General features: G+C 45.6%; 1 protein-coding gene across 5 annotated transcripts in view; it reads right to left on the minus strand.

The window, feature by feature from the left end:
* Positions 1-1119: 1119 nt before the first annotated feature.
* CEACAM20 (CEA cell adhesion molecule 20) overlaps positions 1120-27330 on the minus strand; it is a 28192-nt gene continuing 1981 nt past the window's right edge. Inside the window, exons 2-12 of one of the 5 annotated variants that reach the window (XM_030796361.1) lie at positions 24746-24889; positions 23635-23910; positions 22576-22854; positions 20429-20707; positions 16994-17272; positions 13226-13343; positions 12922-13007; positions 12077-12138; positions 11698-11733; positions 11091-11216; positions 1120-1228 (exon numbers count right to left, since the gene is read on the minus strand). In XM_030796361.1, the coding sequence (XP_030652221.1) occupies positions 1208-1228; positions 11091-11216; positions 11698-11733; positions 12077-12138; positions 12922-13007; positions 13226-13343; positions 16994-17272; positions 20429-20707; positions 22576-22854; positions 23635-23910; positions 24746-24889 (1706 nt within the window). In that variant the 3' untranslated portion in view covers positions 1120-1207. Of the gene's footprint in view, positions 1229-6134; positions 6189-11090; positions 11217-11697; positions 11734-12076; positions 12139-12921; positions 13008-13225; positions 13344-16993; positions 17273-20428; positions 20708-22575; positions 22855-23634; positions 23911-24745; positions 24890-27330 lie in introns of those variants that run through there. The other 4 variants (XM_030796360.1, XM_030796363.1, XM_030796362.1 and 1 more) reach the window with 4 other exon arrangements.

Genomic DNA, 27330 nt, shown 5'->3' on the forward strand with positions numbered 1-27330 from the left:
ATTCCCAGAAGCCTCCGCGCCGCGGGCGGTGAGTGGGCAGGGTTCCGGCTCCTCCGAGGAAGCGGGGCGGAGGACCCGGCAGAAGCTAAGTGGGCGTTCGGTCCGGGGCCTGGCGGGGCGCCGCACCTGTGCATGTGCAGGCCTAGGGGAAGCACTGAGACCAGCTGCGGGACCGGGAGACCAAGGCCGTGCAGCGACGCATGGGGAGTCGCTCTGGCGTGTCGTCAGAGTCCAACAGAAATGGCGGGGACCCTTCCTGGGTGCCCTCTGCCCGTCAGACGCTGCGCGCGACCCCTTGTCTCCTCTAGTCCTGGGGGAAACCTGTGAGACAGTTGCGACATCCCCATTTTACGGTGGAGGGAGCGTCTACCGAACCCTTCAGGAATCTATGTTTTTACATTTAATAATAAATATAAAGAATCATTTTATTTTTAAATTTTGAGTTCTTTCTCTGCCTATGAGGCCTGAAGGATCTGTTCCCCCCACCTCTCCCCTTTTCTGTTTTTGTTGTTGTTGTTGTTGTTGTTGAGACGGAATTTCGCTCTTGTCTCCCAGGCTGGAGGACAATAGCGCGATCTCGGCTCACTGCAACCTCCACCTCCCGGATTCAAGCGATTCTCCTGCCTCAGCCTCCTGAGTAGCTGGGATTACAGGCGCCCGCCACCACGCCCAGCTAATTTTTGTATTTTTAGTAGAGACGGGGTTCACCACGTTGGCCAGGTTGGTCTCCAACTCCTGACCTCAGGTGATCCGCCCTCCTCGGTCTCCCAAAGTGCTGGGATTACAGGCGTGAGCCACCGCGCTCAGCCCCCTTTTCTCTTTGCCCTCATTTCTTGCCCATTTGCTTGGCACATTTTCCCCATTCTGCAACAGATCCAGCAGACTCCAGCCCCCGGGCGTTTGCCTGTGCTGTTCGCACTCCCTGGCAGCCACTCCTGAGGGATTCATTTGGCTCTCACCGTGTGGTCATTAGGGGAATATCATCTTCTCATGAGGCATTGCCCCACCACCCGTTGTGAACTTGCAAGCAAACCCTTCCCTCCCCTCATGCTCCGTGCCTCCCGCTTCATCTTTTATTTTTTTCCTCTAAATAACTTTTCACTATCTAGCACACTATATATTTTAAGTATTTATTTGGTCTACTGTCTGCCTTCACCACTACAATGTCAATTCCACAAGGAAAAGCATTTGTATCGATCGATGTTGGTCACTGCTGCATGCCCAACACCTAAAAAAAAAAAAAAAAAAAAAAAAAGAGAGAGACCTGGCACATAATAGATGCTCAATAAATATTCGTTGACTAAATAAAGGTTCCTGTCTCTGTATTAAACACTTTAATATCTCATTACCCAGCCCAATAACCCTATGAGGTAGTTGTGTTAATTTTCATCCTACCAGGCAGGTAGCTGAAAATTGGAGCCCTGCTGTATGAAAATACATACTTTTCCAGTTTTTAAAAATGCTTGTGAAAGCACTCCTGTAGTTTTCTTCACGTAAATTCTGACCTTTAACAACAACGAATTATTACTATTTGAAATGTAATCTCTATCCCCAAAGTTTCTTTTATTGGTTATTGTGGTTGATCTTTTAAAAAATACTTATTTTGTATCTGGTTAACCTACTGCAATGTTACTAATTCTTATAATATTCCAGTTGACTCTCTTGGCTTTTCTGTTGAGACAGTTATCTACAATTTCATCTTCTCCATACCAGTATTTTAAATTAGACGTTCTCTTTCATGTTGGATTATATTGGCTACCATTTCCAAAAGAGTATTACTAAGAGGCATTCTTGTTTGTTTTCTTTTAATGGGCATATCTCTGAAGTTTGAGGGTTAAATGTGACACTGGTTTCTAAATTGAAGTAAGTAGCTTATTTTTTAACCTTTTATTTTGTAAATTTCAAAACAAAAGTAGGGACTCAATGACCGCCCATGACCTATGTCATCCAACTTAAATATTTTCAGTCAGTCTTGTTTCATCTGTATTTCCACTTATGTTGTGCTTTCCACTCTCTTCATCTCCCAGTGATTTTGAAGCAAATTCTACATATTATTTTGTCTATGAAATGCTACATTTCAGCGTATGTCTAACAAGAACTGGTTTTAAAAAGAAAACTTCAATACAAAATAGATATATGTTATAACTATTGGATACAGCGAATACAAAATTATTTCCAGATATTAGCAGAAGACTCGAGAGAGTTAACTAAAAGCAATTAACATCAAGGAGAGTTTAAAAGTAATTAAATGTGAAACAAGTAATAATAAACATTTATGTAACACTCTATGTTAATAATAATAAACTTTTATGTGAAACTCTGTGCTAAGCAGTCTTGTGAGATATATATATTTTATATATAATATATAATACGTATTATATATTTAATATATATAACATATATATTTTTTTCTCATTTAGTCCTCACCACAACTCTTGTGAAATGAGAGTGTTATTTACATTTTACAGAAGATAAAACTGAAGCCTAGAGATAAGTAACTTACCCTAGACTGTATTAGGATAGAGTTGGAATTTGAGACCAAGAAGTTCAACTCTAGAGTCCATGCTCTTAACTTTTAAATTACGTTGCCCCTTGTCTACACATCAATATCTTTCCTCTACATGCAAGCAATACTAAGTTTGCAAACAAAACAGAAAAAGTTCATATGTATTCACAAAAAAGCAAAAAAAAAAACCCTTATAAATAAATTTAGGAAGATAAATATAAGTAATCTGAAGAAACCCTCAAAACCTTACTGAGAGAGAAAATGGACAAATAGAAATGCCATGTTACTAGCTGTGTTGTGTAAAGATGTAAAATCTTGCAGGTTGATCTGCAAATACATATATGACAAAATCAGAATGGGATGCTTTGAGTGTTAGGTCATCTTCCTTTTTTCACTTCATTTATTTTTCTGCTAATTGTCTAAGATACTCAGAAAATAGGCCAGGTGCAGTGGCTCACACCTGCAATCCCAGTACTTTGGGAGGCTAAGGCGGGCCAATCACGAGGTCAAGAGTTCGAGACCAGTCTGGCCAACATGGCAAAACTCTGTGTCTACTTAAAAAATACAAAAATTAGACAAGCATGGTGATGCACGCCTGTAATCCCAGCTACTCAGGAGTCTGAGGCAGAAGAATCGCTTGAACCTGGGAGGCGGAGGCTGCAAAGAGCCAAGATCATGCTGCTGCACTCCATCCTGGGCAACTGAGTGAGACTCCATCTCAAAAAAAAAAAAAAAAACTTTCAGAAAATAAAGCATTAGTACTATATAATGTAAAACTGACTTTGTTTATCTGTCTTTTGTTTAGTCTGTCTCATTTTCTTTCAGAATGAACAAGGTGGTAATGTTTACTTCCAGGAACCTATAAATCCTGACTTAACCTGAATATTACAGGGACTTTAGAGTTACCACTGCTGGGCGCAGTGGCTCACGCCTGTAATCCCCGCACTTTGGGAAGCCGGAGCAGGAGGATTACTTGAGCCCAGGAGTTTGAGACCAGCCTGGGCAACATGGTGAAACTCCGTCTCTACAAAAAATACAAATATTAGCTGGGCCTGGTGGCACAAGCCTGTAGTCCCAGCTACTCAGGAGGCTGAGGCAGGAAGGATTGCTTGAGCCCAGGAGGCGGAGGTTGCAGTGAACCAAGATCACGCTACTACACTCCAGCCTCAGCGACAGAGCCAGACCCTGTCTCAAAATAAATAAATACACGAATGAATAAATAAATAAAAATTTAAAAAAAGAGTTACCACTCAGGAACATTCTAGAAAGATGCCCATCTAATCTAGAGATTTATCTGTCAACTGTCAGGAAGAGCTGAGACCAAAGTTTATATTAAGGTTCTGTTTATTGGCCATGAATTGGGTAAGGGCTCAAGATACAGTGAAGAGCAAGAAGATTATGAATCCATTTACTATAAATACTAGAAAACAAAAGTAAGAGTCACGAGAGGGTAGAAGGGCATGATCTGGAGGGGGACATTTCTTGGCAGGGAAAAGGAAAGTTCCCAGGGTTCAAATAGGGTGGTGTTTCTGGTACTACTGAGTGCAACCCTTAAGATCCTAATTCCGGTCTCTTGTATCACATCTAATGATTAATTTTTAAAATCTGAATTAACGTTATCATCATTATGATAGCCATTCAGCTCCAAGGATAGCAACAACCCATTCTGAAAACTCTGTCTTCATTTCCAGGAGTTTTCAGTGTTGGTTTCCCCCCTGTGTTAACAGTCCTTTTTTGTCTCCTTTGCTTGATCTCTCCTGTAAACATCGGAGGAACCCAGGAATCAGCTGTCAGCCTGTCCCTTGCCTTGTCTTCATCCACTCTGCTTGGTGTTGACATAACAGGCCTATTGCTCAAACCTTGTAATTTCCCCAGAAGGTCCTGTTTTCCTGACTAGACTTTGGGCAGCTCTGGGAACTGAGCTTCATAATGTTCTATCTGGTAAGAATGCTTTTGTTTGCCTGAGGCCTTGAGCCATACTGTACCAGTTTATCCAGATGGTTTATACTAACAATGTAATTTATCTAGGAACATCTGCTTTCCTTCTAGGAGTCTGGAGGTTCAGTGACTGACCCTTTATAAAAACCATGGACACCCAGGTTTAGGTGAGCTTCCCTCGATGGCAATGCTTCACACACGTTGTCACACATCATTGCTGGGGGGGTTCCCTTGTGCTATGGTTTGGATATTTGTCTCCTCCAAAACTCATGTTGAAACTTAATCCCCAGTGTGGCAATATTGAGAGGTGGGGCAATATTAAGAGGTGATTGGCTCATGAGGGCTTTGCCTTCATGAATGGATTAATCCATTCATGGACTAACGGATTAACGGGTTATCACGGGAGTGGAACTGGTAGCTTCATAAGAAGAGAAAGAGAAACATGAACTAAGATGTTACCACACTCAGTCCCCTTGGCATGTGATTCCCTGCACCACTTCAGGACTCTACAGAGAGTCCCCACCAGCAAGAAGGCTCTCACCAGATGCAACTCCTTGACCTTAGACTTCTAAGCCTCCATAACTGTAAGAAATAAATTTGCTTTTTAAAACAAATTACCCAGATTTAGATACTCTGTTATAGGCAAAAGAAAGCAGACTAATACACCATGTGACTCCACTGAAAGAGAACACTTGGAAGCTGGTGCAGGGTATCCTCCAGACTTCACCCCATGCGCCTTTTCCCTTTGCTAATTTTATTCTCCGTACTTTTGCTGTAATAAACTATAACCATGAGTATAACAATTGGGTCCTATGAATTCCTCTAGAAAATCTTTGAGCATGAGGTGGTCTTGGGGACCCCCCTGACAGAGGAGCTCATCCAGCCCCATAATTTTAAGTCCCACTGACAACTCTCAAATGTGTATCTCCAGCCATGACCTGTCTAGATTGTTATGAACAATTGCCTACTTGATTCTCCAACTGATTCTTGACATGTCTAAATTCTTGACATGAAGCGAATTCTTTATTTCTCTCCTTATCCCAAAGTTGCTCAGAAAGTGACCTGCCAATCATCCAGTTGCCCTGGCAAGAAACCATGGAGATATCCTTGTCTCCTCACTCTCTTTACCTTCAGCAAATCTCATTCTGACTCTCTCCACCCCTGCAATTCTCAGGATTCTAAGCATTTCATGCCTACCTCTCCTCAGGAGCCTCAATCCCTCACTTCACTACGTGTTTTCTCCTTTTATTAAGAGGTCTTAATTTCCTAACAGCTCCTTGTTCCTTATCTTCTATCATGATTTGAAAAGCCACTTCTCTGACCCCTGCCTTTGTCCCCTGCTCCTCTCTGGCTGACTCAGACTCACTCTTCTCTCTGGAGTCCAGTGTTTGCTCATCCTCAGCCTGCAACTATGATATCCTAAGCTGTTCAGTCTCAAACCTTGGTCCTCCAACTCTAGATCCACGGGCTGTCATTTTTACCGTGACTGTCGCTTTGAAAAAAAATCTGAGTCAAAAATCTAAGATTCTATGGGAACCAGGGCCTGACCAACCCATTGCAGTAGAACATCACAAGGTCTACAGAGATGACAGAGAATGACTGGCTTATAATATGCACTTAATAAATGTCATTAAATACATGATCAAGCATGGTTTCTCTAGGACTCCTGGAGAAAAGATCTCTGCTTCCGTTAGACCGAGGGGTTGATTTGGACGTAAGTGTTGGGCTCTGGATTCACAAGCTCCTGTTAAACAAAGAGAAAATGTGAGCTCCAGTTTCTAGGTGGACCCCCCAGTCTACTCACTGTAGTCTGGGGCCCAAACAGACTGGAACTTTCCTTTCTTTGGAAATTCCAAAAGTCTTCCTCCATTCTCATCACACTTTAGTAACACTGGCACATCTCTGTTCCTGGAATGGCCCATGTACTTCCCCACTGTGGTAAACAGACTCTAAAGTGGTCCCCATAATCCCTGCCTCCTGGTATTCTTTCCTTTATGTAATTTCCTCCCCTTGAGGGCAAGATCTGTGACTTGCATCTAACCAATAGAATATGGCAAAGGTGGAAGGATATACATGATTGCATGTATGTGATCCTGTTACATAAGATTATGACTTCTGTCTTGGCTTTGAAGAAGCAAGATGCAATGTCGTGAGCTGCCTATGGAGAGGGCCACATGGCAAAGAACTGAGGATGACCTCCAGCTGGCAGTAAGAAACTGAGGCCCTCATTATGACAGCCTTCAAGGAACTGAATGTTGCTAATGACCACATGAGCTTGGAAGTGGATCCATCCCCAGTTAAGCCTCAGATGAGACCTGGGCTTTGACTGACACCTTGATTATAGAGCCTTGCAGAAGAGCTGTCTAAGCAATGCCTGAACTCCTGACCCACACAAACTGTGAGATAATAAATTCACGTTGTTTTAAGCTGCAAAGTCTGTGGTAATTCATTATACAGCAACTGATAACTCTACACCAACTTCAGGGCCTTTTCTACTGATGCCTCTCAAGTTGGAATGTTTCCTTCCATACTGTTTGCATGGTTTGCTCCTTCTAATCCCTCCAGAATGTAGCAGACACTGAGATGACTGACCTAACCTTCTTCCCCACACCACCTCCCTTGCTTGCTTCTATTGAAGAGACTGGGAATGTTAATGTACCACTTTCTCAGCCTCTGTTGCTACAAGGAGCACCATATGACTTTATTCTGGCTAATAAGATATAAGAGGAAGCTTACTGGTTGGGATTTCTGGGAAGACCTTTTGACCGACTAATAATAGGAAACAAACATGGCTTCCCTACGCAGACACTGGTGAAGAGAGGGACTTAGGTGTCTAAGTTTTTACCAGTTCAAAGCTGATTAGAGAGCTGACAAACCTAAACATGATCCATACCGTGGCCTGAACCAATCTGATTCTCCTATGGAGAATTTGAACCTAGAAACGCTTAAAGGGCAGCAGAAGATCTTGTTATATATACTCTGAAGTTATAGAGAAGAAATGACCAGGAGACTTACATAGAAATTCAATCTGGATTGAGAAGGATGAGATGAATTCATAGATTAGTGAAAACGAGAAACTGTATAATAAGAGAGAAACAGCTTCTTGATAGCATTCGAGTCGCCAAGAGGCCCAGGAGTAATTTCTGAAATTGAGTTATCTGATATTTCTCAGTGTTCTCTCAATTAATCCCCATTTGAACTACATTCAAAGGGTTTAACTTTCTTAACATTAAAATTTCTTGACTAAGATATTAGTATATGAAACATTCAGCCAGGTGCAGTTGCTCACATCTGTAATCCCAACACTCTGGGAGGCCAAGGTAGGATGATCACCTGAGCCCAGGAATCTGAGGCTGCAGTTGGCCATGATCGCACTACTGCACACAACCTGGGCGAAAGAGAAATAATACCTTGTCTCAAAAAAATAAAAAGGTATATAGGATATTCACATTTTTCAAGAATAGTTCATCTGTCTGTTAGGCTAAAATCTACCCCTCTTTTACCTATCCTCCATGGTAATTTATGTGCCCTCTGGAACAAGAAGGAACACATTTATCCCTCTACTTGAAGCCTGTCAGACACTAAAATATTGGAGTTCTCTGTCCCTAAACTTTCTCTTTTCCAAACCCAATAAAATCCTGTCAGTAGGACATGGATTTGAGCCCCTGTTCTGGCCTCTCTCTTATTCCTCCTCTGGATAAACTCTGACTGGTCACTGCCTTGTTCAGAATATAGAATCTGAAGTCCATTCTTGGAATTGGAGTAACCTGGCTGTCCTGATGACAGGGTTGAGATCACTTGCATTCTCTAAAGTAATTCTACTAGTCCTTAGAACTATGGAGCCATCACTTGACTGCTCTAAACTTGTTATTGGAATTTTGCTTATGCCTGGATGAACTAATAGTTTTCTTCTTTTTTATTTTTTTCTTTCTGAGACAAGGTCTTGTTCCGTTGCCCAGGCTGGAGTGCAGTAGCTCGACCTCAGCTCACTGCAACCTCTGCCTCCCAGATTCAAGTGATTCTCCTGCCTCAGCCTCCCGAGTAGCTGGGATTACAGGTGCCTGCCACCATGCCCAGCTAATGTTTGTATTTTCAGTAGAGACAGGGTTTCACCATGTTGGCCAGGCTGGGCTCGAACTCCTGACCTCAAGTGATCTGCTTGCCTCCACCTCCCAAAGTGTTGGGATTACAGGGGTAAGCCACTGCACCTGGCCCAGTTTTCTTCTTTTTGAATGATGTAACTAATCATACCTCTCTGTTTTATTGTTACCAGGAAGCTTAGAGACATATAAGAGATATCGTGGCAGATATCATGTAGGTACAGCATATATTTTTACTTTTTACCCATATATTGACTTCTTGCTATTGTTAAAAATATTTTTTCTGATTGTAATTTCTATTTCTAATTTAACACCATTTTGTAGTGTTGTATATAAACTGCTTCAAATCTTCCATGAGAAAAACTGCTTCAAATCTCCCATGAGAAAAATGTGGGGAAGTAAATATCATGAATGAAATGAAAGATTGGAAAGGAAAGGAAATGAATGAAAAGGAATAGACTTTAGGAATGTAACTGAAAGAGATGGCAAAGGCATAAATGAAATGGAGGGAAACTGAATAGGACAGGAAGGAATACAATAAAAATTAAAGGCAGAGAATGGAGTGAAATAAAATGGCATGATGTCCAAAGAAGGGCAAATGAAAGAAATTAAATGAAAAGGAAAATTGTAATGGAGAGAAAGAAATAAAATGAAGCAGAAAAGAGAGTAATAAAATAAGGCAATTTTTTAAAAAATTAAAAAAGCAGAAAAGAAATAAAATGAAGCAGAAAAGAGAGTAATAAAATAAGGCAATTTTTTAAAAAATTAAAAAAGCAGAAAAGAAATAAAATGAAGCAGAAAAGAGAGTAATAAAATAAGGTAATGAGGGGACAGAAATGGAGAGGAAATGAGAGAAAAGTAATATAGTAGAAGGAAAGTATAACATTAAAGAATAAAAATAAAGCAACAAAATTAAAAAAACAGAAAAGAGGTGAAATGGAATGCCATGGAATATAAAATGATGAAATGAAATGAAACTGAAATCAATGGTATGAAGAGTAGGAAATGCAAAGCACTGGAAAGAGATGGAAAGAACTTAAATGAAATGAAAAGGAGTGGAATGGAATGACTTGAAAAGAAGAAATTAAATGGAAAGCTTGAAAAGGAAAGTAATAAAGACAAAGGAATGAAGTGCCATAAAGGGCATGAAGGGAGAGGATGAAGTGAGAAAACATGGAGTAGAATGGAATGGAATAGAATAGAGTGGGGTGGATTGGAGAGAAATGAAAAGGGAAAGGAATTGAAGAGAACAGATGGAGAGGAATGGAAAACAGTGAAATAGAATTGAATGAAAGGGGAGGGGATGGAGAAGAGAAAGTGAATGGAAAAGAAAGAAGGGAATGGGAAAAAAGAAAAAGTGAATTGAAAAGAAATATAAAGAATAAGAACTGGAATGCAGTGGAATGAAATGAAAACCAATCAAATGGAAATGAATGTAAATAGGGACATTGACCAGGAAGGAATGGAGAGGTGGGAAATAGAACGGATGAAATGGATTAAATATATGGATGGAAATAAGAGGACTGAAATGGGATAGGAAGAATAAGAGTGGAAATGAAATAAAGTCATGGGATGGGAATTGAGTGGGCTGGAATAAAATAGAGTGAACGGAATGTAAAATAAATGAATTGAAAAGAATTAAAAGAAAAAATAAAAATGGATAAAATGTAATAAAAAGAAAGGAAAAGAATGAAAAGGAATGAAATAAGAAAGCGATGGAAAGGAATGTAAAGGGATCAAACAGAGCTGAGTGGAATGGAATGAAAAGGCATAGAACGAGCCAGGCAGGGTGGCTCATTCCTGTAATCTCAGCACTTCGGGAGGCCAAGGCGGGCAGATCAGTTGAGGTCAGCAGTTCAAGATCAGCCTGGCCAACATGGTGAAATCCCGTATCTACCAAAAAATACAAAAATTAGCTGGGTGTGATGGCTCATGCCTGCAGTCCTAGCTACTCGGGAAGCGGAAGTGGGAGAATCCCTTGAACCTGGGAGGCGGAGGTTGCAGTGATCAGAGATTGAGTCACTGCACTCCAGTCTGGGTGATGGAGCAAGACCGTGTATCCAAAAAAAAAAAAGAAGAAGGAAGGAAGAAAGGAAGGAAGGAAAGAAAGAAAGAAAGAAAGAAGGAAAGAAAGAAAGAAAGGAAAGAGAGAAAGAAAGAAGAAAGAAAATAAAAGGCATGGAATAGAGTGAATGGGAAGAGATGGGATGGGGGGAAATAGAGTGGAAGGAAATAAAACCCAATGGGATGGAAAGAAAATGGCAGAGTGAAGTGATATAGAAATACAGAAAATGAATAAAGCTAAATGGATAGAAAGGAAATGGGTGGAGTGAAACATGGAATGCAATAAAACGGAGTGCATTGGAAAGGAATGAAGTAAAACTAACCAGAAAATGACACGATGGAAATGGATAGGATGGAATTAAGAAGATTTTTAAAGGGAAATTTTCTTCATAGTTCATCCTACAGACTCTTTAGTAGGGAAGAAAAAGCAGATTGGTGACAGATTTCCACCTGTCCAAAGACTCAATGTGGCATAAACATACCTCATAGATTGACTCCATGTTTTTTGGCACAGTGGAGAGCAATTTGAGTGGGGGCATCAGAGGTTTGGGTGGTGGCTTCCAGGGGCTGAAAGAATTGCCTCCAGGGCTTGCTGAAGGCAGCTTTGTCTGCAAGTAAGCAGAGAAATTAGGCAGGGCCCACAGACACAGATTGCCAGGAATGTACCAACTTATACTCTTCAGGGACCCAGAGAGTGGAAGGAATCTGTTCAGGTTCTTGCAGAGAATCAGAGGTGGAAGCAGGGTTAGAACCCAGGCCCTTGCCCTGACCCAGAACTCTCCTTTTTCCTGCTGGATCTGCAACCTTTACTCCCAGCTTCCTTTTCACCCCAGCATGTGCTGGTCCAGTACCACCTCATTGGCAATCCAATTCCAAGCCCTGGAGGTGGAAGGAACAAAAGAGGATCCAGGGTCTTGGCATCTGACCCAGCTCCCTGTGAGGCCTTAGGCTACTCTCTTCCCATCCCTGGCCCTGTGATGTGCCATGAAAGGTTTAGACAAGATGATCTCTCAGGCTTATCACATATAAAATTCTCAGATTATCTTTCCTCCATAGATTATTTAACCAAACCCAGCAGGGCCAAGGTACCTCATAGGTCTCCTCTGGAAGGTCTGGTGGTCGCATCTGGGGAAAAACAAAGTTACAGAGAGGTCATAGGGCTTGGAACAGGGGCTACCGCAAGAGATTCTCAGAAATAGCTTTGGCCTCAGAGGCAGTTATAGCGCTTCTGATTCCCAGAGGGCTCCAAGCTAGGAATTGTCATGCCAAAGAGTAAGAAGACGAGGAGAAGAGATGAAAAAACCCGGGAGAGGCTTGAGATCCTCAGAGAAGTCAGAGGAGGAGATGCGGAGAGACTTAACCTGGCACTGGGTTTTCTCAAAAGATCATGATAGCCCCCACCCTAAGAAGTAAGCCTACAGCGGCCTGGTCAGAGGATCAAGGAGGGTCCCTCTGCAGCATCACTCACCATTTCCACTCTGATCCGTCCCTGAAGCTGGGATATATTGCAATACTCAGGACTCAGGCTTTCTAGAAAAAGTGAATCTCAGTCAGGAGCTGGAGTTCGAAAGAGATATGGGGCAAGGGGCTGTTTTTCCAGGACCCCTGGCCCCAGGAAGGAAGTGCAGAAATCTCCCTTCCCAGGACTCCCTGTCATATTTCCAGTGAGCTTGACCAGGAATGTCCTGGAAATCAAGTTCTGGGTTAGGTAAGGCTGTTTGGTGACACAGAAGAGGTGAGAAATCTAAATTTTAGCCCCAGTTTTGACACTGGATCCTCTGTAGCCTGGGTTTAGCCCTTTATCCCTAATGGCCTTGGTTTTCCTCTCTGTAAAATGGGGCTGGATTGGACAGTTTCTAAAAAGCCTTCCATATCAAAAGGCCTATCCTTCCAGAATCCCAGACCCAGAGATGGCAAGTATGTTTCATTTTGTCTTTGGTTAACTCTAACCCATAACTCGAGGCACTCTATTGAGATATGTTATGAGGCTAGATTTGGATTCAGCAGGAAGGAGTGTTGTGATTGATTCATTCTGTCTACAACAATTAGTTAACAAAGTTTTCTGAGACTGAGAAAGGAGAGAAGTCCAGCATGTTGTCCTGCTTTTGCTGTGACTGTTGGAACAGGCAGAACCCGTCAGAGGGCTTGACTACAATCTCATCCATATTCCAGATGGGAACACAGAGGCTCAGAGTGGACAGGGCTTGCCCTGATCATACAGTGACCTGATGGCGAAGCTGGGAGCCCCCAGCACCAGCCTCTTCCCCAGCCCTCACCCCTGCCCCAGGCATCAGCCACCATAGGGTCACTCACCTGAACTGGGCTCTGTGGGGTGCTCCTCCTCCGGGGTGGGTTGTGAGGTCTCATGACTGGGGTCCTCTGTTGTTTTCCTTGAGGGCCTGAAACCCCAAAGCCCTCATTCTTCTGTGCCTCTAGTCCTTGCCCATCTCCACAGGTTCTGTCCATATCCCATGTCCATTCTTGAACAATGCCCACAACCCCCTGAATTCCCCAGGTGCCACACAAGACTCAGCGCCATGGTCAGCAACACACCTGGCAAGCGCCCCCTGCTGGCTACACTCCCATTTCCCCCCCCCACCCTGTATCCCTGTATTACCGTCTGGCATTTCTGATGTAGAGAAAATAGCCCAGTTCTGAGGCCACAGCAATGACAGCCAGGATCCCGATGACAATACCAGCGATGGCCCTTGAGGACAGGGAGGAGGACTGGGGACCTGGACAAGGAGAGAGAATCAAGACCCAGGCTTGACACACCCTCATCCCTGTCCCCAGCCCATTCCCAAGCTTGCAGCTTTTTCTCTACTGATATATTGTGAGCACTTGTTTTCCAGTCGTTGGGAGACATCAGATTGTGGTTTTTGGTTTTTGGTTTTGCTTTTTTTTTTTTCCAGACAGGGTCTTGCTCTGTCACCCAGACTGGAGTGAAGTGGCGTGACCTCAACTCACTGCAACCTCCAGGTTCAAGTGATCTGCCCACCTCAGCCTCCCCTAGTAGCTGGGACTACAGGTACCAGCCACCATGCAGGCTAATTTTTGGTATTATTTGGTAGAGAGGGGGAGTTTCACCATGTTGGCCAGGCTGGTCTGGACCTCCTGACCTCAAGTGATCCGCCCGCCTCAGCCTCCCAAAGTGCTGGGATTACAGGTGGGAGCCACCGCACCTGACCTCAGTCTCTGGTATTAACGGCATCATTTGTAAACTAAAATATCCAGTTTCTGGGTCCAAATTTCAGCAGCGTGACTTTTGGCATGCTACTTAACCTCTCTAGGCTTCAGTTGTCTCTTTTGTAAAATGGGAACAACAGGGTTTACAGGGCTTCTGGAAAGATTAAACATATACGTATTCATTTTGCGTATACATAGTGTTTCTTTGGAACCATGGAAAGTGATCAGTAAATGTTGGCCATTATGACAACGCCAATTAGGATAATGGATCAAATATGGCTTTGCCTTTTATTCCTCCCAGAAAAGAGGCACAGACCAGAGAAAAGAGCTTTGGCCACCAGAAACCCGGCTTTCACTTAGAGCCACTTGACTCGCTGGGGCCGTGTGACCCTGGACAAGTGAATTCATTTCTGAGTCTTATTTCTTCATCCGTAAATAGCACAGGATGTTTGCAAAGATGAGATGAAATCATGAATGTTAACACCTGGCACATACTAGGTGATTAATAAACAGCAATTGTTTTCATTAATATTGGCCCGCCGATTGCCCATCTCACTTCTGGCTGAACCTTTCTCAAAAGGGTGAAATTGTGCCTCTGAGTTAAGAACACAGCTACAAGGATCAGGAGGCTGAGGAAGGAGCTCTGCTTCAGAGGGGTGCGAGGGAACTTCCCAGGGTGCTTCAGGGATTCTTAGTTTCATTCTCTGCATGTCCTTTTTTTTTTTTTTGAGATGGAGTCTCGCTCTGTTGCCCAGGCTGGAGTGCAATGGTGCGATCTCAGCTCACTGCAACCTCCACCTGCCGGGTTCAAGCAATTCTTCTGCTTCACCCTCCCAAGTAGCTGGAATTACACGTGTGCACTGCCATGCCTGGCTAATTTGTGTGCGTGTGTGTGTGTATTTTTAGCAGAGATGGGGTTTCACCATGTCGGCCAGGCTGGTCTCAAACTCCTGACCTCAGGTTATCCACCCGCCTCGACCTCCCAAACTGGTCAGATTACAGGCGTGAGCCACCACACCTGGCCGCATCTCCATTTCTTTATATGTCAAGCAAGGATAAGAATTCCAAACTCTATAGACTTTTTAAAAAAATTTTGGGGACGGAGTCTCACTCTATCACCCAGGCTGGAGTGCAGTGGCACAATCTTGGCTCACTGCAACCTCTCCCTCCTCTGCAACCACTGCAATCTCGCTGCCTCCCAAGTGATTCTCCTGTCTCAGCCTCCCAAGTGGTGTGATTACAGGTACCCACCACCACGCCCGGCTAATTTTTGTATTTTTAGTAGAGATTGGGTTTCACCATGTTGCTCCGGCTGGTCTTCAACTCCTGACCATATGTGATCCACCTGCCTCAACCTCCCAAAGTGCTGGGATTACAGACTTGAGCCACTGTGCCCGGCCTCTGTAGACTTTTGAAGGGATTAATGAGATCATGTATAAAACTACCAGCACAGTGCCTGATACATACCAGATGCTTGACAAATGGTGATGATGATGATGATGATGATGATGATGATGATGATGATGATAGAAGCTGCTATCTAGCAAGCTCTAAGCACCAAGAGACCTCCATACATGATCTCATTCAAATCCTACAATATCCCCATGAGCATCAACTGGACTCACTGCTTCCCTCCCTGAGCCTGTTGCTCCATCCATCAAATGGTCTTAACAAGACCACAAGATTGTTCCGAAGACTAAATGAGGTAATTTGGAAGTTGATATAAATGGTGTCCTAGGCTTAGTGAACAACTTGAGGAGGCCAGCCTGGTTTCAAACCCCAGTGACAGGATTTGAGTCTATAGGTCTCAGTTTCCCTTCTGGTACAATGAAGAAACCAACAGGCTCACCTCAAAACTGGCTGACAGAGAGTACCCACGAAGTGTTTGCTGATATTATATATGGGAAAGTTGGATTCAGACATGTGGTACAGGCTCAATAAATAATAATTTTAGGCTGAGCTTGGTGGCTCAAGCCTGTAATCTCAGCACTTTGGGAGGCTGAAGCGGGACAATCACTTGAGCCCAGGAGTTTGAGACCAGCCTATGCAACATAGGGAGGCCCCGTCTCTACAAAAAAATATAAACAAAAAATTAGCTAGGTGTGGTGGTGCACACCTGTAGTCCCAGCTTCTCAGGAGGCTGAGGTGAGAGGATGGCTTGAGCCTGGGAGGTCGAGGCTTCAGTGACCCATGATCATGCCACACACAAAAAAATGAATAATTTTATTTGTTTAACAAACACAATATGCCAAGCACTGCCCTAAGAACTTTACAAATGTTAACAATCTTCAACAACACTAAGAAATAGGCAGAATTATTATGTTTTACAGCTAATAAATCAGAGGCCCAGAGAGGGTAAGTAACTTGCCCAAGGTCACACAGCTAACAAGCATTGGAGAAGGATGTGAATCCCAGTGAACAGTGACACTGTTGCCTTCTCAAGAATTGAAGACAGAGATATGGGGACTCCCTGCCAGTCATGTCCAGTTGTTATTAACATCATTTCTGATTCCCCATATAGCTCATTCCTTCCCTCACTGAGTATGTCTCTGACTCATTGTCCTTCTAAACAACTCTGGAAGATAGGCATCACGTCCCCACCCAAATCTCATCTTGAATTATAGCTCCCATAATTCCCAAGTGTTGTGGGAGGGACCTGGTGGGAGATAATTGAATCACGGGGACGGTTTCCCTCATACTGTTCGCATGGTAGTGAATAAGTCTCATGAGATCTGACGGTTTTACAAAGGGTTTCCCCTTTTGCTTGGTTTTCATTCTCTCTTGTCTGCCACCACGTAAGACATGCCTTTCGCCTTCCACCATGATTGTGAGGCCTCCCTAGCCACGTGGAACTGTGAGTCCATTAAACCTCTTTTTCTTTATAAATGACCCAGTCTTGGGCATGTCTCTATCAGCAGCGTGAAAACAGACTAATACACATCACAAGCCCAATTTACAGGCAAACAAACCGAGACTCAGAACAGCTTGGAGAGTTTTCCAGGGAACACAGCAGGAAGTACAGGTTCTACATTCCCCTGAGCATTAGGGGTTGGGATTCAACAGCTGTGGACTGAGAACCTGCTCAGGCAGTGTGGAGCCTGCCACACTCCAGCCCTCGGTAGGGGTAGACTAGGTAGCTGGGACCAGCACCAGGAAAGGCCCCTCAGGTCCTAGGAGAAGGCAACCCTGAGAGACTCACCCACCACCTTGACCAGGACTGAAGCGGAGCGGGCCAGGCCGGTGAGAGAGTTGGAGGCTGTGCAGTTGTAGATCCCGTCATGTTCCCAGGTCAGAGCCCTGATGATCAGCTGCTCACCCAGGTGCTCTGCGGTGGAATGTTCAAGAGTCCAGCGATACTCAGCGCCTGGCTTGGACTCGGCCCAGCACTGCAGGGTCAGGCTGGAGTTGAGCTCTGCCTCGATGGTGCTGATCATCTCAGATGCTAACTCCCTGGTGATGTTCACTTGGTCAGGACCATCTGTGTGAAAGCCAAACATGATGCACCGTGGCCCCCATCAGCGAGTTATCCCATTCTGCCCCGTTCACTTTCACCCTGGAATTTCAGTAAAATAAACAGAACATGCTCCTTTTTCCTCCTTAGCTGTCTGACAAGCAGAGTGTGGTCCACAACACTGGGGGTGGGGGAGATCAAAACAAAAACAAGGGCTGGGCACGGTGGCTCGTGCCTATAATCCCAGCACTTTGGGAGGCCAGGGTGGGCAGATCACGAGGTCAGGAGATCCAGACCATCCTGGCTAACACGGTGAAACCCCGTATCTACTAAAAATACAAAAAATCAGCCGGGCGTGGTGGCACGCACCTGTAGTCCCAGCTACTCGGGAGGCTGAGGCTGCAGAATTGCTTGAACCTGGGTGGTGGAAGTTGCAGTGAGCCAAGATCATGCCACTGCACTCCAGCCTGGGTGACAGAGCAAGATTCCATCTCAAAAAAGCAAAAAAAGAAAAAAAAAACTGCCTTTGCAAAAGTTAATTCAAAGAAGTGTTTTAGGTCACCCAGGCATCAGAAATTGTTGCTAGGCCAAGTGCAGTGGCTCACACCTGTAATCCCAGCACTCTGGGAAGCCGAGGTAGGTGGATGTGAGTGGAACTCTGGAGACCAGGAGTACAAAACCAGCCTGACCAATGTGGCGAATCATGTCTCTACTGAAAAATAAAAATAAAAACTAGCTGGATGTGGTAGCACATGCCTGTAATTGCAGCTACTCGAGTGGCTAAGAATCACTTGAACCTGGGAGGCAGAAGTAGCAGTGGGCCAAGATTGTGCCACTGCACTCCGGCCTAGGTGACAGAGTGAGGCGAAAGAAAGAAAGAAAGAAAGAAAGAGAGAGAAAGAGAAGGAAGGAAGGAAGGAAGGAAGGAAGGAAGGAAGGAAGGAAGGAAGGAAGGAAGGAAAGAAAGAAAGGAAAGGAAGGAAATTGTGGCTGTGTCCTGTGTATATAATCCCTAACTTCTAGTACTGTGTATTCTCAATGGTATAAACACGTGCAAATTTTCTTTGTAATGTCAGAGGGGATCATTGTCACTTTTCTCTTCCACCACATATAAGAAGGAAATAAATGAAAGTAGTTGTTGGATTTCTCATATAAATTAAAAGAGTTTAGGCCTGGGGCCGAGGCTCATGCCTGTAATCCCAGTACTTTGGGAGGCTGAGGCAGGGAGATCACTTGAGCTCAGGGGTTCAAGACCAGCCTAGGCAACATAGTAAGACCTTGTCTCTATTTTTAAAAAAACCTAAAAGAGTTTAAGAGTCATACTTTATTTAAATTAATGTAAAATACTGGAAAGGATGCAAAAGGTTGCTAATCGAGACATTCTAGGAGGGGAGGAATACTCCGACTCTGCTCCCTCCTAAGCATCATTTGAACCTGTTCATTTCTCCCCATCCTGACCCCATGGCCACTTGGATCCCTCACCTGCATCCCAGCCCCTCCTCGTCTCCCCATCCCAGTCTCATCCTCCACACAGCAGCCAGAGAAGTCTTCCTAAGTACTAAACTGTCACTGTCCCTCCTGTGTTCAGAACCCTCTGTGGCTCCCCAGTGCCCTTGGGACAAAGCCTATGGCTGATGAGGCCATTTACAATTTGATTCTTACAGACCTCCTCCAGCCCCACCTTTCCACACCTCTTGCTCTCACTCAGGAATTAAATCCCACTCAGAGATTCTATCCTTGTTACACTATCTCTTGCCTCAAAGCCATCGCACGCTCTCTTCCCTCTGCCTGGAATGCTCTTCCCTGACTCTGCTCTAAGCAGCCTACTCCTTCTCATCCTTCAGCTCTTAGGGCGGACATCCCCATTCATGATGACCCTTTGCAACATTCCCCTGATGGAGGCTTCCTTTGGGCTCCCCATACCCTCCCTTTGTCCCCCGAGGTCCCATTTATCGTGCTGTGTTTTATTTGCCTGCTTAGTGACCTCCCCATCCCCAGCAGCTGTGAAAGCTGAAAATCATGGCAAGTATCAAATGCCCAACATATTGCTTAGCACAGAGAGAGCACAAAGTATATATTTTTGGTTTAATGACTGAATTGAGAAGGAAAGAGGAGAGAGCAACAGAGAAGTGTAAAGAGGAGCAAAGACATGTACTTAACCCCTACCTCTGTGTTCCCTGCTACTTTGCATGTGCAAAAGTGCACCCCTCCTTTCTCTCCCTGTAGAAACCTCTTTTCCCCCAAGCTTCTCCATCTTGGTTCATGACTCCTACATCCTTTCAGTGGCTCAGGCAATAAACCCTAGAGTAATTCGTGACTCCTTTCTTTCTCTTTCACCTAATATCAGTCAGCAGCATATTCAAAATACATCCACGGTGCAACCATTTCTCAACACCCGACAGTTGCCATTCTGGTCCAGCCCTATCATCTCTTGCTGTGCAATTGTGGCCACCAGGAGAAGCTCTTCAAAGACCTCCAATGGCAGAAATGTAATTGACCAAGGGCCCAATTGCTGTGCCCCCAAATCTACTCCCAGCCCTTCCACAGGCTGCACCCTGCCAGTCCCTGAGTGCATCCAGGAAACTAAGGCAGGGTTCTTCCTGGGAGACATGGAAGGTCCCAACAGCCTTGATGGGTGTTCCTTCAAGTGCATCGTTATCCAGGTGCTTCCATTCAAGTCTCTGTCCCTCTCCCTGTCACTCGGGGTCACACTTGCATCTCAGTCCCTCAGTCTAATGGCTCTCCCAGCCTCCCTGCAGCTGCCTCCCTAGTTATCCTCACAGAAGCATTTCCCCTAATAAAACCCTTGCATGAATAATCCCGTTAATCCCACCTAGGGGTCTGCTTCTCCAAGGATCCGGACAAACACAACTCCTTCTCTCACTCCCCCTCTCCCCCGCTTCTATGTTTGCCTCCCTGTAGACAAAGGCCAGTGAGACCCTGTGAAAGCCTAAATCTGGTGGTGTCCCTAAGCCTTATCACCTGCTTCTCTGTTTATGGTCTGGCTTCTCCCCTAGAACATAAGCCCCCTGAGGGCAGGCACTTGGCCTTGTCCAGTGCCCAGATTCATGCCCAACACAGAGCAGGAGCTCAATAATCATAGCATGAATGACCAGAAGGAAGAATTTAAAGAGAAGGAGGGAAGCAGGGAGAAGGGGAAGGTCCAGGCCCCAGGTGACTCACAGTTGATGGTCAGCTCAAGGGGCTCACTCCGGGCCCGGCTGCCCCAGTTCCAGACCTCACAGGCATAGGGCCCCGTGTCATTCCGCTGGAGGCCGTGGATGATTAGGGTCCTGTTGTCAGCTGACAGCTGCAGGTGCTCACTGGGCAGGAGGGGCTGGCCACTCAGGAACCACTGGACATTCACACTCTGATTGATGGTTTGGCAGGTCAGATCCACGGACCTAGCATTCTCCACAAGGTTCAGGCTTGAAGGCACGACTTGAGGCGTGGTCAGTGTTTCTGGAAACACGTAGAGATACACAGTCAGGTTCAGGGAGATTTCCCCCATCTCCTACCCTTGTGGGGCCCACAAGTTTTTCCAGGAGTGTGTGTGTGTGTGTGTGTGTGTGTCTGTGTGTGTGTTGTGGGTGGTGTATATGTGTATATGATTTGCATAATGCTGGTGTGTGGGGTACGTGTATGTCTTTTGTGGATGAATGTGTGTTGTGTGATTATTATGTGAATACGCAATGAGTTTTGTGTGTATGGAGAGCGTGTGATGTGTGTGCGTTTTGTGTCTCTTGTGTGTGTTGGGTGTATGTGTTGAATATGAAGTATGTGTGTGGGACTCATATGCACTTTGTATGTGGGTATATGCTATGTGTATATATTTGTTGTATATGAGTGTGTGTTCTGTGTCTGTGGTATTGCGTTATGTGTTTGTGTTGTGTGATGTGTGCATATGCTCTGAGTATGTGCTGCATGTGGCATGTGTATGCATTTTGTGTGTGCATTGTGTGTCTGTTGTATATATGTGTTGAGGGTGTTGACTGTATGGTATATGGTGTGTTTTCCACGTTGTCCATCTTGAGTGTCTGTGATGTTGAATGGTTGTAATGTTTAGTGGGTGCTGAATGTCAATGATATGTGTTGTGTGTGTCTATTAGTGCATATTAGGTGTATATATATTTTATGTGAGTGTGTCATGTATATGTGATCTTGTTTGTTGTGTAGATGTATGTGAGATATGTATGTCTGTGTTTTGTATGTCATGTGTGTTGTATATGTGTTGTATGTGTGAGCATTTTGTGTGTGTGTTATGAGTTTGTGTACATGTGTTGTGGGTTTGTATGTATATGCTGTGTGTATGTGTGTATGTGCTGTGGGTTTGTATGTGTTGTGGGTTTGTGTGTATGTCTTGTATGTCTGATGTGTTATGTACTTTGTGATGAGTGAGTTGTACACCTCTGTTGTGTGCATGCTATATGTGTGTATGTTTTGTGTGAGTGTGTGTTGTATGTCTGTGGTATTGCACAGTTGTGTACATGTTATATATGAGTTGTGTTTACTGTGTGTGTTGTACATGTGCGTGAGTGTGCTGTGCCTGTGGGGATATTATCTGTGTGTGTATGGAGTGTGTGAATGTTGTGTTAGTGTTTTTAAATGTAGACAGTTAAACCCCCCACCTCCAGATAATCAAATCATGGGCAACCCCTAGAGAGCCACCGGGGCCTCGTGCTGGATGTGCCAAGCCAGGCAAAGGAGCCAGTGTGCCCAGCCTTCCCAGCAGTCAGAGCCCTGCTGCATTGGAAATCCCCCTGGGTCCTCCTCAAACTCTGGGGTATTGGTGTAGCTCACTGGCTCTTAAGATTTTTTTTTTTTTCAGATGGAGTCTTGCTCTGTTGCCCAGGCTGGAGTGCAGTGGCTCGATCTCGGCTCACTGCAAGCTCCGCCTCCCGGGTTCACCCCATTCTCCTGCCTCAGCCTCCTGAGTAGTTAGGACTACAGGCGCCCACCACCACGCCTGGCTAATTTTTTGTATTTTTAGTAGAGACGGGGTTTCTCCGTGTTAGCCAGGGTGGTCTCAATCTCCTGACCTTGTGATCTGCACACCTCGGCCTCCCAAAGTGCTGGGATTACAGGCGTGAGCCACCACGCCTGGCCTCTTAAGGTTTTTTTCCAAGATCCCTTCAAAACTCTGATGATAACCCTAGACGCTTCCTCCAGAACACAGCACAAACATTTTGCATGCAACTCAATGTCATGCAGGGATTTCTCCCTCACACAGTATCCAAAGGCCCCGGATTAAGAACTCCTGGTTCCTTCTGACATGGCCAGCATCTGACTCTCAGAAGAACGAAGGAGAGGAACCGGGAAAGGAGACTCACCAAGGACTTGGACCTTCAGAGTACCCAGGCGGGACAGGTGGGTGGCACTGTTGGACACCAAGCACCTGTACAGGCCCTCATGTTCTCTGGACACAGCATGGATGGTGAATGTCCTCGTGGTGTGAGACAGAATGGAGTCAAGGAGAAACCAGGTATAGGCAGAGGGTGGGTGAGATTTTGTTTCCGCCAAGAAGGTCACATTGGAGCCCTCCATCACCTCAACCACCTCCCCACTGGCAACACCAGACTCCAGTTTGATTTCAACAGGATCAGGACCATCTGAGAGGACAGAAACAATGACAGCAGTAACAATAGCATCAGCAACAGGTCTCTTACGGAGGTCTTTAACAGATCAATAAATACTTTGTTTCCCTCCTCCCCACTCAAAGGCTAGATCAGTTGCAAACGAGGTACAGTAGTCAGATGGAGATGAAACTTCAGCCTCATCCCTGGGTAAAGCAAGATTGAAAGACACGTCTAAAGTATGCCAGCTGAATGGTTATTGTAGCTCACACCTGTAATCCCAGCACTTTGGGAGGCTGAGGCAAGAGGATTGCTTGGAGCGAGGAGTTTAAAACCAGTCAGGGCAACATACCAAGATCCCATCTCTACAAAAAATTTAAAAATTAGCCAGGTGCAATGGCTCATGCCTGTAGTCCCAGCTACTCGGGAGGCTGAGGCAGGAGGATAGCTTGAGCCCAGGAAGTCGAGGCTGCATTGAGCTATGATTGCACCACTGCACTCCAGCCTGGACAGTAGAGTGAAATCTTGTCTCAAATGAATGAATGAATGAATGAATGAAGTCAGCCAGCTAATGCTCTTTGCTCACCCCTATCCAGGCAAGGTTTTGGATCAAATGTCTGAGGTTTGGGAGCTCAATTTTAGACACATTAAGTTGGAGGTTTCCAGTAGAATCCAAGTAGAGATGTCAAACAGTTATGTCTGAAGTTCAAAGGTAGACAAGTCCACATCTGGATGGTATTTCAAGCTGTGAGACTGAACGAGGCACTAAGGAGGTGAGTGTCAGTGAGGGGTTGGAGAGAATGGAAAGGGACTCACAGTTCACGTCCAGGAAGATGGGGTCACTGCTCTGGCTCAGAAGGGCATTTCGGGCTTCACATTGGTAAGTCCCCGAGTCCTCCCGCTGGACAATGAGGATGGTGAGGATCTTGCCATCCTTGGACAGCTGCATGCGCTCATGGAACACGACGGAGAGGTTGTTGGAAACCCAGTGGATGGTAATGTTGACGTCCTTGGTGTTGCAGTAGAAGGTCACCATGTCCTTCTGCTCTATGGCAGTGCCTGGGCTGACTGCAATGGAGGGCTTGGCCAGCTCTGAAAGCGAGCAAGGGAGACAGAGGCAGAGACACAGGGAGAGGAAGAACAAACAAGACATAGTCACAGAGGGACCCAGAGAAACAGGACTGGATTGGAATTGCCAGAAGACACTCTGGAGTTGGATGCTGGGGCTTGGATGCTGGATCTACTGCTCATTCTAGGTGTCATCTTGGGCAAGTTACTTCCCCTCTCCAAGCCCCATTGAAAGTGATTGCGCAAGTGAAGCAGAGGATCTGCGACCTGACAAGGAGTCAATCAATGTCAGCTGCAATGACAATCAAGCTTATGACATGAGTGCCAGCAAGGGCCCCCTACCCACTCTTTTTCCTTATTGAAACAGGGTTTCATTCTGTCACCCAGGCTGGAGTGCAGTGGTGCAATCACGGCTCACTGCAACCTTGACCTCATGGGCTCAAGCGATCCTCCCACCTCAGCCTCCCAAATAGCTGGGACTACAGGTGTGCACCACCATACCTGGAGAATTTTTTTTTTTGTAGACATGGGGTCCCCCTATGTTGCCCAGGTGGGTCTCAAACTCCTGGGCTCAAGTAATCCACCCACCTCAACCTCCCAAAGTGCTCGAATGACAGGTGTAAGGAACGGCACCCAGCCCCCCTACCCACCTTTTAGCCAACTTTGCCCACCCCAGCCATGACAGCCACAGCCCTCCCTCTTTACCCCTGACCCCTGGCACAGCTGACTGGACCAGTTATTGCCGGACCCTGGCTGAGCCAATCAGATTCGTCCTCTGGGGACTTTGGGGGTGAGGCTCGGATAGAGGATCTCCATGGAGGCAGAGATCAGAATGACCGTCTTGTTTTCTGGCCCCCACCTCTGGATATGCCATGAATCTGGGGTGTCCTGGGGGTCCCAAACACAGGCAGAACAACGTCCTCACTTTGGGTGGCGTCAAGTGGGTTGGCATTGAGGGTGAGCTGGGCTGCAGCTGGAGGACTCCATATGGTCCAAAGCGAGGCTAGAAGGGGAGAGAGGAGGCATTCATGGAGGGAGAGGTGTGTTGGGGGGTGCCTGGCTAGGGTCTTCAGAAGCACAGGGAGCTCTGAGGCCATAGGGCTGGCATTCCACCCATAGAGACCTGAGTCCTACTCGTTACTTACAGCTATGTGACCTGCAGCATGTTTTCTTGTTTGTTTGGTTTTTGTTTGTGTATGTGTTTTTGTTTTTTTGAGGCAGAGTCTGGCTCTGTCACCCAGGCTGGCATGCAGTGGCACAATCTCAGCTCACTGCAATCACGGCTTCCCAGGTTCAAGAGATTCTCCAACCTCAGCCTCCCAAGTAGCTGGGATTACAGGCACAGGCCACCATGCCTGGCTAATTTTTGTATTTTTAGTAGAGACCAGGTTTCACTGTGTTGGCCAGGCTGGTCTCAAACTCCTGACCTCAAGTGATCGGCCCTCCTCGGCCTCCCAAAGTGCTGGAATTACAGGCGTGAGCCACTGTGCCCAGCTGCAGCGTGTTTTTGTCCTCTCTGAGCCTCAATCTCAACTGTAAAATGGGCATACTATCACCTGCTTCCTAGGGTTGTTGTGGGGGTGGTAATGAATATTGGCAAACTTTGACTGGGCCCCCTGATAGTCACTGTGTTCTCTCCAGTCATGCGCCCTCTACTGGAGACACGTGATGGTCCCTGTATTCCACATAGAGGAAAAACCGATGCTCAGAGAGGTGATGTCACTCACCAAGATGGTATTAGCAATGGCAGAAGCTGAACTTGAACCTGGCCTGCCAGGCCCTGAAGACTGTGCTCTCAACACTGTAATTCCTCCTGTCAGACCAGAGATGGCCACAGAGCCAACCCTTGATTAATGGGTACTTCTACTGTGATCTTGGTGAAAAATACTGACTTTTGGTATTTCCTCTGATGTGCCCTTAGGCAAGATTTCACTTGCATGGGGAGGAAAGGAGAACAAGATAGCAGAAGTTTCCAGTTTTCAGGGGGGTGTGGAGGCTCATGCCTGTAATCTCAGGACTTTCGGAGGCTGAAGTGGGAGGATCACTTGAGCGAAGGAATTTGAGACCAGCCTGGGCAACATAGTGAAGCTCTGTCTCTACTAAAAATTTTTAAAATTAGCTGGGGGTGTTGGCCCACATCTGTAGTCCCAGCTACAGTCTGAAATGGGAAGATCACTTGAGCCTGGGAGTTTGAGGCTGCAGTGAGCTATGATTGCACTATTGCACTCCAGCCTGGGTGACAGAGCAAGATCCTGTCTTAAAAAAAAAATACAAACACACAAAAAAATGAGTTCCCAGTTTTCCATTTGATCATTCTGCACACCACTACGGGGGCTGCAAGAGACTATGGGACCTGACGCGGTGGCTCATGCTTGTAATCCCAGCACTTTGGAAGGCCGAGGTGGGTGGATCATTTGAGGCCAAGAGTTCGAGACCAGCCTGGTCAACATGGTGAAACCCCGTCTCTACAAAAAAATACAAAAATTAGCCGGGTGTGGTGACGTGCACATGTAACCTCAGCTACTTGGGAAGCTGAGGCACAAGAATCTCTTGAACCCAGGAGGCAGAGGTTGTCGTGAGCCGAGATTTTGCCACTGCACTCCAGCCTGGGTGACAGAGCTAGACCTTGTCTCAAAAAAAAAAAAAAACAAGACTTTGCTGGGGCCCAACGCCAGCAGCTGTGCTCACACGCAACTGACCTCATCTCTCCCATGAGCTCAATTAACACAGTCCCTCTGCACCTCTCAAAAGGGCCCCAATGTGGCCCAAACACTGCCCAATTCCCTGCCCAGTGAGTGAATAAGGGCACGAGCTCTTAGGAACAAATATGAACTCTGTCACTTACTAGCCCTACTATCATGGGTAAGGGACTTTCTCTTTGTGAGCCTCAGTTTCTTCAACTGAAAAATGGAGATAATAGTAGAACTCAGCTCATCTGGTGGTTGTGAAGTCTGAGTGAGATATCAAATGTGACATGCTTAACACAGTTCAGAGCAAATATTCAGCCACCATGATGGCAACGATGATGATGATGATGGTGGTCTTGATGATGAGTTCTTGTGTCTGTGGTTTCTCTGCCTCAAATCCTATTAGAGGTTAGGCTCACAGCCTCAGAGCCTGACCACCTGGGTTTGAATCTCATCTTTGCCATTTATTTGGGCAAGTGATGTTCCCTATCTGAGCCTCAGTTTCCCCATTTGAAAAACGGCAGTAGTAACAGTTCCAGCCTCACTTAACTGTCATAAGGATAAATGAAATGATGTGAGCAAAAGCATTGATGGGGGCCTCATCATACCCACCCGAGACAGGAAGCCTCTGTGGAAAGCCTGCCACGGCCCCTTCCCTCTGGCTTTCTTCTCACAGGGTCCTGCCTTTGTCCCACCAGGAAGAGGCAACGCTTATAGACTCACTGTGGATGCGGCTGATAACTCTCAGCCTCCCAGG

Source organism: Nomascus leucogenys, chromosome 17, assembly GCF_006542625.1.
Source record: "Nomascus leucogenys isolate Asia chromosome 17, Asia_NLE_v1, whole genome shotgun sequence".
Classification (NCBI taxonomy): Eukaryota; Metazoa; Chordata; class Mammalia; order Primates; family Hylobatidae; genus Nomascus; species Nomascus leucogenys.